This window comes from Pseudopipra pipra, chromosome 1, assembly GCF_036250125.1.
Source record: "Pseudopipra pipra isolate bDixPip1 chromosome 1, bDixPip1.hap1, whole genome shotgun sequence".
Classification (NCBI taxonomy): domain Eukaryota; kingdom Metazoa; phylum Chordata; class Aves; order Passeriformes; family Pipridae; genus Pseudopipra; species Pseudopipra pipra.
The window spans coordinates 21,948,684-21,962,414 of record NC_087549.1 but is presented as its reverse complement, the minus strand read 5'-3'; the positions used below and the strand labels follow the sequence as shown (position 1 = coordinate 21,962,414).

General features: G+C 35.0%; 1 protein-coding gene across 2 annotated transcripts in view; it reads left to right on the top strand.

Moving 5' to 3' along the window:
• The window catches only part of VPS13B (vacuolar protein sorting 13 homolog B), a 425,569-nt gene that overhangs the window by 73,298 nt on the left and 338,540 nt on the right, over positions 1-13,731 (top strand). For both annotated transcript variants that reach the window (XM_064647722.1, XM_064647715.1), the window contains exon 17: positions 10,227-10,411. In XM_064647722.1, coding sequence (XP_064503792.1) covers positions 10,227-10,411 — 185 coding nt within the window. The remainder of the gene's footprint in view (positions 1-10,226; positions 10,412-13,731) is intronic.

Sequence of the window (13,731 nt, the reverse complement as noted above, 5' to 3'; positions counted from 1 at the left end):
ACTGGATGTATTTAGAAATTTTGTTTCTCTTAATGGTAAAGCTATGTGTATGAAATGATCTGGTTAGGATTTTCAGTGATATTCTTTATTATGAGGCTTTACCCATGTAAACTCTGGCTAGAAAGATGCACTGGTGGCAGTTCGTCACACAGTTTGTCCTTTGTTTCTCCAGAATTTTGCCTGCAATTTTGTGCCTTTTTTTTCTACCTCTTTAATTGTACCTCTGAATTACAAAGAAAAATATAATCTCTGAGCTGTCATCTAAATAAATATAAATATTTAGATGGCTGCTAAATAAAATATTCTAGAAGACATCCGTTGCCCTGAGGCCTGGTAACCTCTGGTAGCTCAGTTCATATACACATACCTGTGGCTTTCCCTTCTGCTCCGAAAAGGAGGGGAAAAAAAGTAAAATTAAAGCTAAGAAGGATATGGCCAAGCTTTAGACTGAGAATAGCTTCTGACATGTTTGGTCCTTTCAACATCGTTTGAGAAAGTGCCAGCTGCTGTGGCCTGAGACTGGCGGAGAGCAAGCAAACCGGTCAGCAGTGGGCACAGCCACAGAACATTACTGGAGCCTGCACTTGGCCTCCCTAGTTTGCAATCAAGGATGCTTGAAACTTGCACCCTGAAGCTGACAGTGATGCCATTCTGCTAACCAGCCCTGTTCAAATGTTGGGTATTACGTAGAATTCTGAAGAACTGTACAATAGTGTTGCAGTTGCTCTCTAACCTTTCACCTTTTTTGTTTGCATCTTCTTTTTAAGACAATGCCATGGAAGTTGATAGGATTGCAAGCACTGTTTTAAGAATTTGTAGTCATTAAATAGAATAATTTGAAGAAAAAAATGACCTTTCTTTCATTGGGACTTCTAATATAGTTCCCTATAGAATTATGTTTATGAAATTGTATTATTCACCTTATGTATCAAATATTCCACCTTCACCAAAACTGTATGTTTAAAGGCTTCTTGAATAAGCTACATGCTTATCAGTTAAGCTATAATATGGTTATCTTCATTGAATCACTGTACTATTGCTGGACAAGCTGTAGCATATCCTTTTTTGACTCTGCAGAGCTTCACTCTCAAGCAGTAGGCACCAGAAACTCTGTACTCTTAAATTATGCACCTACTCTTACAAGCATTTTAATCTGACTCTCGGTTAAAGTTTAACCATGATAAATGGTAACTAAAACCATTTTATTCAAAAAAAGCTGTATTTATCTTGATTCAAACCAAATATAAGGGCTCCTGTGCACCTTCAGCTGTCCATAATACCTTAGCAGCTTTACTGCAACTGTGTTCATCTCTAGGTTGGAGAAGGATTTTGTCCTGTGTCCAGGATCATTTGTTTGCTATATTCTCCTCATGCTTGTTTCCTCCAGTTTGTATTTTTTTCATTACTATTTCTTTAGGAACACCTTTTAAAGTAAGTTAAAGTAACCTGTCAGGTGTACATACTGAGAAACAGGTACTGTATTGAAAACATGTGAACATTTAGACCTCCATTGGGCCTGTATGTTTGGTAAACATTGTCTGCTTTTCATTATGTTTTAATCTTCTAAAGGACATCAGCTCCCAGTTTCTGAACTAGATTTTTTAGCCTGGCATGTTTTCGATGAGAATGTTAGAGGGCCATTTGAACAAAAAAACAAAAAAAAGAACAACTGAGTCAGGCTCAGGTGGGATATAAAGTCCTTAAACAGTAAACTGTGAGAATAAAACCTGTTTATCAAATTTGGAAGTGGAACAGGTACTTTGGAAGTACCTGTTGCAGGTACTTCTGATATCAATGCAAGAAATGGAAAGGATTGTGTTAGTTCAGACATGAGTACAAAAATTGTGGATTCATTTTTCAATTGATCAGATTTTTTTGCCCATTATAACATGTATGTTTTTTAAACAAAAGGCTAAAAAATTTTTACTTTGCTGATGTTTTTTCTTTGAGTTTAATGACTGATTCCAAAATAAACAATCAAATGTAAGAAAATATATTTGGTAAACATGATTAGAATATTCTAATCATGTTTACCTTTGATAGTGAAGAAATGTGCATATACATGGAGAATGACAGAATTAAGCATCTGATTTCTGTATTATAAATTTTTAGAGGAAGGGCAAATTGAAATGGAGTTTTTCTAATGTCACTGACTTAGTCTGTTGCTCTGAAAGTACATGTATGACTTTTGATTTTGAATACATCTTGGATTTGGCTGTGTTTTACTTTAGCTTTGATGTGTTTTACTGTCAGTATCTTTTCTTCATGTGTGTAGTTTTTAATTAATGAAGTAAATGTTATGAGGCACACAGTGAATGGACCAAAACTGAACACAGGAAAAGTGTATACATAGAATCTGCTTTAAAGTTTGTATTATTTTTGGGGAATGAATGGTATAAAGTAATGCTGGAGTCAGTGCTTAAAGATGTTAAAATTAGATTTAAAAATAATTGTAGTCTTTGAAGTACAAAGCATTATGCATTTACTGAGATTTAATGTTTTGCTTTAAATAGCTTTTGATATCCTTTAAAATTCTTTTGAGGTTGCTACTTAATGAGGCCACAGTATAGTAATTTTAAAGCCTTTATACTCTTTCTGCAGTTATTCAGAGTATACACGTGAACCATTAGCACACCTTGTCCATTCATGTCCTTGCTGTTGAAGACACCCTTGATCCATCCTTTGCTATATTAAAGGCTTTTCTGGTAATCGGAAAAACAAAACACGCTTCCCTGCTTCCAGCAGCTTCCTTTTGATGCTGTAACTTTTATCTTAAAGGATAGTGGAATTGGCTTTTGAGGTACTGTAAGGCAAAGAGTGAGGTTAAGTGCTTTTATTTAGCAGTAAGGTTGGATTAAATGTTCTCCCTTCCAACCCCCAAACATTGTGATTTGTCTTTAACAGAATTGAGCAGTAGCCTGTGAATATATCCCCATTTAGCAGGGGATGATGAGGGAAAGGTATGGCACTACAGACATGGCTTTCTAAAGATATAGCTTCGTTTCTCTTAGTCTTATGTATTTTGTTTGTGACATCTCCATTCAGTGCAATATTTTTCTTCAAGTACTAGTTTTGTTTCTCTAATGCAGACATTCACCTTCTTACTTCTGTGACTAGCTATAAATGATTTACCACAATTTCAAGTAACCTTTTTTCTCTCAGTGTAAATATGTCTTTTTTTTCCACCAAAGTATTTAATCTATTTATAAAACAACATAAACACTATGCACAAGTTTTTAGTAGAAGAAATTAACAGAAACCCCCAAATCAGAACCAACTTACCTTTTTGGACAAATTTTCTTATTGAGATCAGTTGTTAGTGTTTACTTGAAGCTGGAGCTGTGCTCAGCCCTTGAATCTTCAGCAAGGAATTTGAAACTGTGTTCGTTCCCAAGAAGACCTTTGAACTGGATTTGTCAGTGCAGTTTTCTTCACTGAGCACCAGCATGTTTGAGCCCTTCTGGCTCCCTGTTTTACCTGCTAATGGCAACCAAATGGCTTTGTGTGGCAGATTTAGACGATTGATTTAATGGCTGTTTCTGCTCCTTCTGGGATTGTGTGAAAGGAGAAGAAGGAGAGGATGGGGTTACTTCCCGGGACAGTAAAGCAGGCTGCTCTGTGGGAAGCCAGTTTCCCAAACCCTGTACCACCCCTGTGGCACTGAGCTTGGATTACACTTGGATATATAAAGCAATGATACTGGATTTCTAAAAGCTACAAAAAAAAGTAATGCTTACTTTGTTTTAGTAAACACAGATCTTTGCAGTGTGAAGGTTTATGACCACTAGCAACTTTTACCTGGTTACCCCTGGTGGTTTTGTTCATCTGCAGCTGTTTAGTTACAGCATCTCCAAGTTCCACGTGATTCCTCCCTGCCCCTCCCCCCAACTTTTATATAAGAGGTAAATGATAATGATGTGATTTAGTTTGTCATTGCTGCTTTTTCAGGTAGGAGCTATTTTTGTGAAAAGATACAAGGCACAATTTAGATGTAGATATAAAAGTCCTTTGCTTCTCACGTGATTCCACCCTGTAACACCTTCATTGAGCTGGTGCTTCCCTATAGAAAGTCCTTGCTTCTTTCTGGAATGTTTCTGGGTTTGATGAGCTAGTAAGCTCAATTTGATCTAACATCCTAAATATGTTTCTCTAGTGCAGCTGCAGGTTTAACATGTTCCTCCATTAAAGTTTCAGCAGCCACCTTAGTTTATCCAAAAATAAGACTGAAAACGCCCAATCCCTTGTTGGTATCAACAGATTTTTAGTTCAGATCTGTTACATTTTGTGGCACATAGGCAATGACCTAACTAGAAATGGACATAGACTGCTTTCTTACCTGCTTCCTTATCCAGTGGGTGGAAAGACTCATCTCGTGCTTAGTGTGGCTGGAATTAGGTTGGCAAAAATTAGGACTTTCCTACCCTCACAGTCCTGGGTTTTTTTTTGCAGTCTTCCACTTTTCTCTCATGGTATCTCATGGTAGGTAAAGTTACAATAACTGTCTTACTGAGGTCACTGATTTTCACTTCCTTGTTGCTTCACAAGCCAATATAGTTATTTGCATATAGCAATCATAATTTTTAATCTAATGATCATAACTTTTAATATCCAGATATATCAAAACAAATACAATTATTTTTTAAAAGATCCAAATTTAGAGCTTCTAACAGGTATGTCCAGAGTCCTACATTCTTTACTTAAAATAGATTTTTTTTTTGAGGTTTCTTCCTTTAGATATTTGTTTGATTTTATTATTTCTGTCTTGTAATATGCAATTATTCATTTTTGCTTTGCTGTGTAAAGGTAAATTTTATTGTTCCATTAAAACACACATTTTATTGAAAATGAAAAATGGATAGTCTCTGTTCATTTTCTAAGCCATATGGAAGCTTTTACTCTTGCCTGTATTGTTTTGTTTTCACGATTGTTTGAAGGAAATCTGTAGGGGTTTTTTTTTTTGAACTTCACATATGACTGAATACTTTACAAAAATTTTTTCATCACTGACAAATTTCAGATCTAATATTTAAAAAATGATACAGTAGTCAGTTTAAAAAGATAGCATTGTGCTCTTCTAATCCCATATCTGAAATTTGCAGGAATACTAAGTTAATCTTTTGATTTCCTGAAAAAAAAAGAAAAAAGTGGTGAACCTTTAAGTTCATTGTTTTCTCCCTTGTAATAGATTGTATGATTAGCAGTGTTTCCTACAAATAAGAGGCCAAGGCAGCTGCAGCTCCTGAAAATTAATCCATGTAAGAGATTACGTAAAGTGTCAGGCAGCTTTTAGTGTAGTCTGTAGAAGAACAGAAGGAGTTTTGAAGACATCAGTCTTCGAGATGTTTTTTAATAATAATTAACTTTGCCCTCTAACATGAATAACTGCATGTTGCTGACTGAAGACTGAAAATTGTGTTAGTATATGTGGACATGATATGTTTTAGGGTTTTTTGTGAGTAGTGGTGACTTCAGTTTTGCATTTAAAACAATAATAATTCCAGTTCCCGTTCCACGTGTTCCCTTCGGAGGTTTGATATTTGTCATTACATAGCTAGACGTTGTTTCCTTTACCATAATAAATAGTTGCTTAAATGTTAAGAAAAATGGTCAAAATTATAATTTTCTTTAAGCTGATACGAAACATCAGGTTAAGTAGAAATAAATACAGGTTTGTTGTAGGTATGTAGATGAAGCCTTCATTCATGTCACATAAAACCAGCATACACTTTCCGTTTGCCTATGAGGAAAGGTGTGCAAATGCTGACTGAAATTATTTGGGCATTTAAATTACATTCAGGTTCTTCTAAGGCACAATGCTGGGTTCTAGTAGCAGGTTACTGGTTTTGTTACTTTGGAAAAAATGAACTAATCGTATTTTACTGTACAGGATATGAGTAATAACAAAAATCAAATTTTTTCAAACATTTTGCAGGGTCCAGCTTTGCAGTTGGGGACTCTGTATAAACCTCTGGACCCAGCTGTTCACCACTATATTCTTTCAATCACTCTGAGGTGTCGATTTTACAAGAATGAGTTGCTGTTCCTAAAGTCTACAAACTGAAAATATTTCATAACAGGCCTGTGAATTGGTTATATTGGTGCCTATGCTTGGTGTATAAGAAGGTCCAGTTCATGTTTTCATTCAAAAACAGTGAAGAAAACTATTTTCTTTAATGATATGCCAGATTTATCCAAATATTTCAGCAAGTCTGTATTACAGTTTGTCAGCAAACTGGGTACAACCAAAGTGTATTTAAAAATCATTTAATTAGGACAGATTCATTTTCACTCCATGCCACTACACAGCAAGACTCGCTTGTTCATATTTCCTTAAATTTATCCTGGAACTTGTCCAAGTTCAGCTTTAATGAGTAGCCTATCCTGCTAGTTACATTAGGATTTATTTTCCCCTAGAGAAGAGTGTTTGAACTGGTAGTTTTTTAACCTGTTCAGTTAAATGAACATATGTTCAGAAATGCATCTTAACTCTTGAGTGTAAAGATTTGAGAAACAATTATTTCTATTGCTATTGCAGTTTTAAAATGCAGTTTAAGTAGTGGTTTTAGACTCCAATTATGTGCCATAACTGTTTTAATATGGTGATGAGTTTTGATATGAAGTCATATTCAGTTGCTTAATACAAATTTAATGATACAGTATAGAAATACAGATCTGACTTGGTTTACTGAAAAAAATTATTTTTACTTGTATTTTCACTTACTGCTCAAATATATCTCTTGGGTCATAAAAACTTTGTTAAATATAGCTCAATACCTTATTAATGATATATTTTCTGTAATAACAGGTGCAGTTTGGTAGCAAACTTATATTTTAAGATCTTTTAAATGCATTGTTTGTGTTTCGAAACTATTATAATAAATCCTGAATTATAATTGTACTTTCATCACTAGCCAGGTCTAGTTAAAATTTCCTTTAAGCAACATTTGCTGCACACATGGTACAATGCTTCCCCCTGCCTTGATTTTTTTTTCTATAAAAAAGGATTTATTTTTGACTTCCCATTCCCCCAAAGTTATCTGAAAAAAAACAGTGGACTTTATTCCTATGGGATTGTTAAAGTACAGTAAGTGTAGAATTTGCATATTGTTAAAAAAAATTAATACACTGTTATTACTCCTAAGGGACTATTTTATGTGAAACTCTTAGTTTTGAATGTAACATAGGTCATACAGTAGCTGTAATATGTATTAGTTGAAGAGTCAAACTTTTAAAGCAAAATCTTTTCCAGTGCCATATTCCATGTTTTGATTGTCACAGCTCCTCAGTTTCCCTCTAAAGTACATGAATTTGTTAATACCAAATTGTTATTTTAGATGGAATTATTGCAGAATAATGTTTGTCCTGAATTTTGCTGAAAAATGTTTTCTACCTACTTTCTTCCTTCCCAGTTTTACACTAGGGAACCTGTCTTTTGGAATATTCAGACACTTTGTTCTATAATACTTAGTTTTAATCCTGCAAAATGATATTCAGAAATAAGAGGGGAAAAATAGAAAAACATGTTGTCTGAAAGGATAACAAAAGGAAAAATACCAGAAAGGAAAAATGCTACAGTGCACTTTTGTAGTGAGATAAGTAGTAATGGATTACAGTACATGTCTTGGGGGGGGAGGGGGGGGAAGAATACCAGGAAGCATTGTGGTATCACCATGCATTCCATTTCTTTCCAGGTAATTCCTGGAAAAGTTTTGTGAATATACATAGTTAGTTGTCCACCTTCAGTTCTATGTAAAAGAAATGGGTTGTGCTGTCTGTTTAATCTTGAGTTTTAAAATAAATTATTTATAATGTATGTGCCATTTTGTTTTACTGGAATGGGTTTTCCTAAGTACAGAATTGCCTTGAATACTCCTTTGCTTAAGTGCACCTCTTCTGCTTAAATTGATAGATTACCGAGCTTGGACTTAAATTCTAGGAAATTTTAGGCAAACAAGTTTGAATTCTAACTTGACATGAACATCAGGAAAGGTCACAACGTTGTAGTTTCCACCTGTGCTTTTCATGGAACCCAGAGTTTTTCTGTGAGTCTTTATAGGGATATATGTACATTTGCACAGAGGATTGTTTTTGTATCTGAAGAGGAGCTGAAATGGGGCGCGTGTTTTGTCTAAATATTTACAAGATGGTGATTTCCGTGTGTCCTCTTGTGCATGTTGTGTGGTAGAGATGGTCAGAATAAGTTCCAGGCTCTTCATTCCTTTTGGTTGTCTGAGCCAAAGTGGTTTTCTGTAGATCTTCATCTGGCTGTCAGCAGAAAAGGCAGGTGGGTGATGCACAGTTCCCCAAAACAGGGCATATGTAACTTTTGTTCTAGCTCACTATTTGGTGTCTGTGACTCCTATTAAAAACAAACAAAATCCACCCAAACCAAAGAAAGAAAGCTTTCGCTTTGCTCTTTCTGGTATTGATGAGGGATTAAGGGAGGAGCTCTGTTTGTGATTTAAGGTGAATGCTTGTATGCCCAAGTCCAAATTCCAAGTCATGCCACTGCCTTTGGCTGTACCACCATGTTAACATAGTAGTTGTTAGATGTCTTCAGATGGAATACTTACTTCCAAACCATGTTTCATGTGTCACACAGGCCTTATCTGCAGCTTATGGGCCAAAAGTGTTAACAACAAAATATTTTTCTATTCTGCTCCTTCACTTAGAGCATAATTATCATGGGTCTGAGAAGTGTTTTTTCCCTCTAGTCGTCTTGAAGGGCCACTCTCCCAATCAGATGGGGAATATTCAAGGAAGTCTTATTACTGGAATTTTGTGTCTCTTGATTCTGCTAAAGATTTTAGCATTTGAACATCAGGAATGGCCTGTTTCTGAATTCATTGAGCCTCCTGCAGAGTCTGTACTGCTGACATTCTCTCCCAAATGTTAGGTCATGCAGCTGCAAGCATTTTCTTCTGGACCCAGATGGGAGATGCAGTGTTTTGTGACTGCGTCTGAGAGTTCCTTGAAAGGTTTTGATTTTTCTGATCTAAAGAGCCATTCAGTATCTGCATGTATTGCATCTTCAGTCCCTGAATATTTTGCTAAAGCACACTTCTTTTTCTGGGCTAAGGGCTTTTGTGAGCAGCTTTAGCAGCTTTACCTCGTTTGAGGTTCTGATTCTTAATGGAACATTTTTTTATTTATTTGTAAGTGGCTTTAAAGATGTCCCTAAAATCTTCTAATTCTCCAGAATGAGAATGAGACAATATGTTCATCAGTGATTATTTTTCATGGAATCATAGAATCGTTGAATGGTTAGTGTTGGATGGGACCTTAAAGATCCTCTAGTTCCAACTGCCCCTGCCATGTGGGACATTAGAGAAAATAATGCTAAATAGCACAAGAAGTATGTTTCAGTGATGGAGCAGGAGGTGATTAGGGCAATAATAATAATGTTGTAAATGTGCTGCATGAAAAGGCTCCAAAATGAGAGGGTTATAAAACCTTTATAGTTTTTGTTGAATATAGTAAATCAATCAGTTGCTTCATTTCAGGTAGTAGTGTATGTATTAGGAAGAAAAAGTAAGTTACTGACTTTGCTATGGTTTTTCTAAAGTGTTCTTGTTGATGGTGGATTATATTGTCACAGAAGAATTTATTTCCAAACAAAATGTCCTTTACTTTGCACTAACCACTGCCTGTCCCCTCCTGTTCCTCCTCCCCAATTAAAAGGTAAAAGGCACTGAAAAATAGTATAGTTACTTAATGAGCTCTATGTCAGCGAAATAGGGAATATGTGCCTGGTTGTATTTTCATGTATGAATATTCTCTATATGTTTTTTGAGTCACTGGCCATATCTTATTTAGCAATTCATTGTAAGCTTTTTAAATAAAAAAATTCAGAACATTCAATTTTTGAACAGGTGTTTTCTGTGTTTTTAAAAACTTAATAATTTTGAATAGCTCTTATTTTGGTGGGAGCACATGGAATTGCTTTTATTATTTTAAAACCAAGAGATAATTAGATACAAATATATGAATTTTCCTATCGTGTTTTGGAGGGAGATATAAAGTTAAATCATGTAACAGGTCCTATCTAGGTTTCATTTCAGTATAAACAGAATCAACTCTTACAAGAAAAAACCTAATAGACATGCAGTTCCAACCTTACAAACTAATTGCTAATAGTTTGATATTCTGTGCCTAAGTTCTAAAATTGTTATTTTTTTTACACCAAAGTATTGATTTTCCTTTTTTTTTTCCTCCATATTAAACAGGACCAAGCGAGCTCATGTCCCACTAACAGAATGCATTTTTGAACTCCCAAATTTGACCGTTCAAGCAACTAGAGCTCAGACTCTTCTACTTCAAACTATTTATCAGAGCTGGTTTCATCCTGTTGGACATGTCAGTTCAGTGGTGGTGAATGAACCTTTGCTGAATGAGGTTTTCCAAACTTCAGGTAAATATGTGATGCTTTTGGTTAAGTATTTATAGTGGTACAGAGCACTGCTAGTGAATGTGAATACAACTATATCCTTTAAATCCAGGTTTTTACTTATAGTAGTTAACAGACAGAATGGTTTTTGTGTGTGTATGGGTATTTATAGCTTATGCTTAAAATCCAGGATGTAAGCTAAGCCACCCAGCTTCACTCCTTGGCACCAATTTCTGGATGCATTTAATTTTCCCATACAGGATAATTTTTCCATGCTTTCCTCATCTGAAACATCCACCCTCGCTACCTTATATGGTGCAATGTTGTAACTTAGGATCATTCAGAGGTGAAGTTGGATTATTAAGGGCTTTATTAATCAATGGCATACATTGAATTTTTTAGAGGGGCTGCAGATGTTTCTTGTCCAGTTTCATAAATAAATGTTACTTAAGTGTTGTGAAACTGCTGCAGATATGCAAGTTTTGGTGTTGGTGACATAAATAATGAAATTCGTTACCTGTCATCCTTAATAAATAAATTAAGCATTTTGACCAATTTACAGAGGAAACCAGAATTTTCAAGTACATAAAGGTCATCCAGAAAATGACTTTTTTTTTTTTTTTTTTTTTTTTTTTTTTTTTTTTTAGATTTCTATGCAGGCTATAGTAATTTATAGCTGTTATTGTTTATTTGTTGTGAATAAACCCATAACAAGAATAACTGAGATATTTTGGAATCTCCATCATTACCAGTCTTGGAGAATGTGTTAGGAGAATGATTGAGATGTAGAAAGTCATGACTTGAAGCAGAATGGTAGATTAGAATACTGGAAGTCTTTCAGTCCTGTTTTTCTCAATCTTATTTTTCTTTTTCACTCCTGGTGTTTATATTAAAGTTAAATCTATGTTGATTTAGTGTTGCAAAAGAACTGTTGTATTTTTGTGTATCCCTTGGAATAAGTGTTTAAAGTGCTTTCCCAAAAGTCACTTGTTCTTTTTAATCCTTCATTCTGTGTGGGTTGCCTTAGGATGAAATGGTGAGGTTTTATTTTCAAGTCCTGGTGTTTCTGAAGGTAGCAGGTTTACAATCCACACCTTGGAGAAATCTGAAAACGCGGTCATTTGATCACTTCAGATGGTCTTAGGGCTTGCACAGTTTCAAAGTAACCTGTTCTATCATTTAACATGTTTCAGTCTGTCAGTTTAATGAACTGTGATACAACTCTGCTAACAATATCTCTGCAGAATAAAAATCTGGAGCACACATTTTAAGTACTTCAAGTAAATGAACAATATAGTACACTTGTTTTGATCTTTTCTTGTTCATGGCTTAACGCTTGACCTGTTAAATTTTATACTTCTGTAGTTGTGCTTCGCATTAACTAGATGAAGGCAGCTTTGTGTTCAAGGCTATGAAGCGATTGCTGTCTATCCTTTTGTCCTAATTTTTGTCTTTGTTGATTCTATAAACCAACTACATTTTGTTTGAATACTGCTGTGTAAAATGTAGTATTATGCCTTGAAAGTTGTCCTTATACTTAGTGTTAGCTTTCACATACTTTTAACAGTAATGTGTATGTGTGTAAGCTTCTAAAAATTACCTGACTCTATTTGCACAGGGAAGTTTGAATTTGAACGCTTCTTTTACCTTTCTTTGTTTTTCTTTCTTTTTTTCTTTTTTTCTCATTTTTTTTCCCAGTGGAGTAACTATGAGGGTAATGCACTGATATTCTTTTACTAATATTCAAATTAGTTTCTCCAAAATAAAACAACAGCTGATGAGTGTTCCTTGGGAGTCCTTGATTGGAGTTCCTGCCTGCCATTGCCCCCGTGTTCCTCTGGGCTGGTGCAGATTGGCCTTAGATGGGTCATGTGGTGGGCCTGGCAGTAGCCATGGTCTCTCTGAGAATCTTTGTGGGTGTACAGATGAGCTTTTATTGTGTAACCTGACATCTCATTTTTGTCAATGGCATTGTGTTTTCCATCTGAGCCAACTCATTTTTAGCTACACACAAAAGTAATACTTAGAGAAAATAGCTTTCCATCCACACGGTGTTGTGGATTAATTGTTTCTTTGATCAATTTAGTACAAAAAATGCAAGTATAAACACATTTGCTTTATTTTCTTTTATAGCTCTTTGCTTTTTTTCCTTTGCTTTTTCCGATTATGTTTCCATGAAATTGTAGTTTTCTTGCAGGAAAAATTAACAACAGCTTCACTTTATCCTGTTTCTCAGGGAATCTCTTTTTTCATATAATTTACTTTCATTCTGCTGTTAAAAAGAATCATGAACTATGTATTTCATGAATACAATTGCCCAAATTATCCTCTATGTTTGCCTTTTCAAACTTCTAAAAACCATCTTTCTAACTAATTGGAAAATTAGTTAGCAGGACAAACAGTTATGCATTTATCTAGATTTTTATACCCCTGTTAAAAATAAGTAAAAAAGCCCTGCCCATCTATGACATTATTCTTGAAAAAAAAAAAGAAAGGACTTACGTAGTTTGTCTTCCTATTAATGGTCTGCTGTTATCCAGAGGTTTTCAGCAAATCTGCCTGCTCCAAACTGGATCACAGGATTTTACACATTCTTGATACACAGTACAACAACATGCTTTTTTTGTCCTCTGTGAATGAAATGTGGCCTGTTATAGAAATGGTCTAGTTATAACTTACTCACCCAGATCTGTTCTACCCATTTTGAAATATACTGAGACTTAACATTTTTCTTCTTTAGTAACTACTTGCACATAGCTAGTCTGAAATGTGTTTGCCATTTGTTTACATGGCCTACATCTTTCTCATCTGCCTGTGTCTGTATTCCCACTTTTCATGTGTGATTGAAGAACATTATTGGGCTGAAACAGTTGTTGCTCAGCTTTATTGGGGCTTATGTCTTTATTGGGGCTTTGTGCCAGGTGCTTTTGTGAGTGATGTGCTTCCATAACATAGTGATTCAGTATTACTTGAACTCAAAAGTGATACCACGAGCATCCTCTCAGCAAAGATATTTTTTAGCAGCAATTATGATCCATAGTTGTATGCTTTTTCCAACACAGCCATCTCTTCCAGTTTTAAAACTGTATCACTTAAACTATGCTTATAATATGCGCTAAGATATTCTGTAGGAAAAGAACAGATGAAATTAGGGGAAAAAAGAAATAAAAAATAGAAAGGAATAAAAAACTGAGAAAGAGGATCATCTAATAAAAAGGGAAGAGTGCTGCAGAGGAAGATAAAACAAGGAGAAGCAGGTAGAAAAATTTCAAGTAGAAAATCAGTAAAAGTTAAGAAAGGCAAAATTTAATAGGAAGACAAGTACAGATACATGAGTTGCAGGA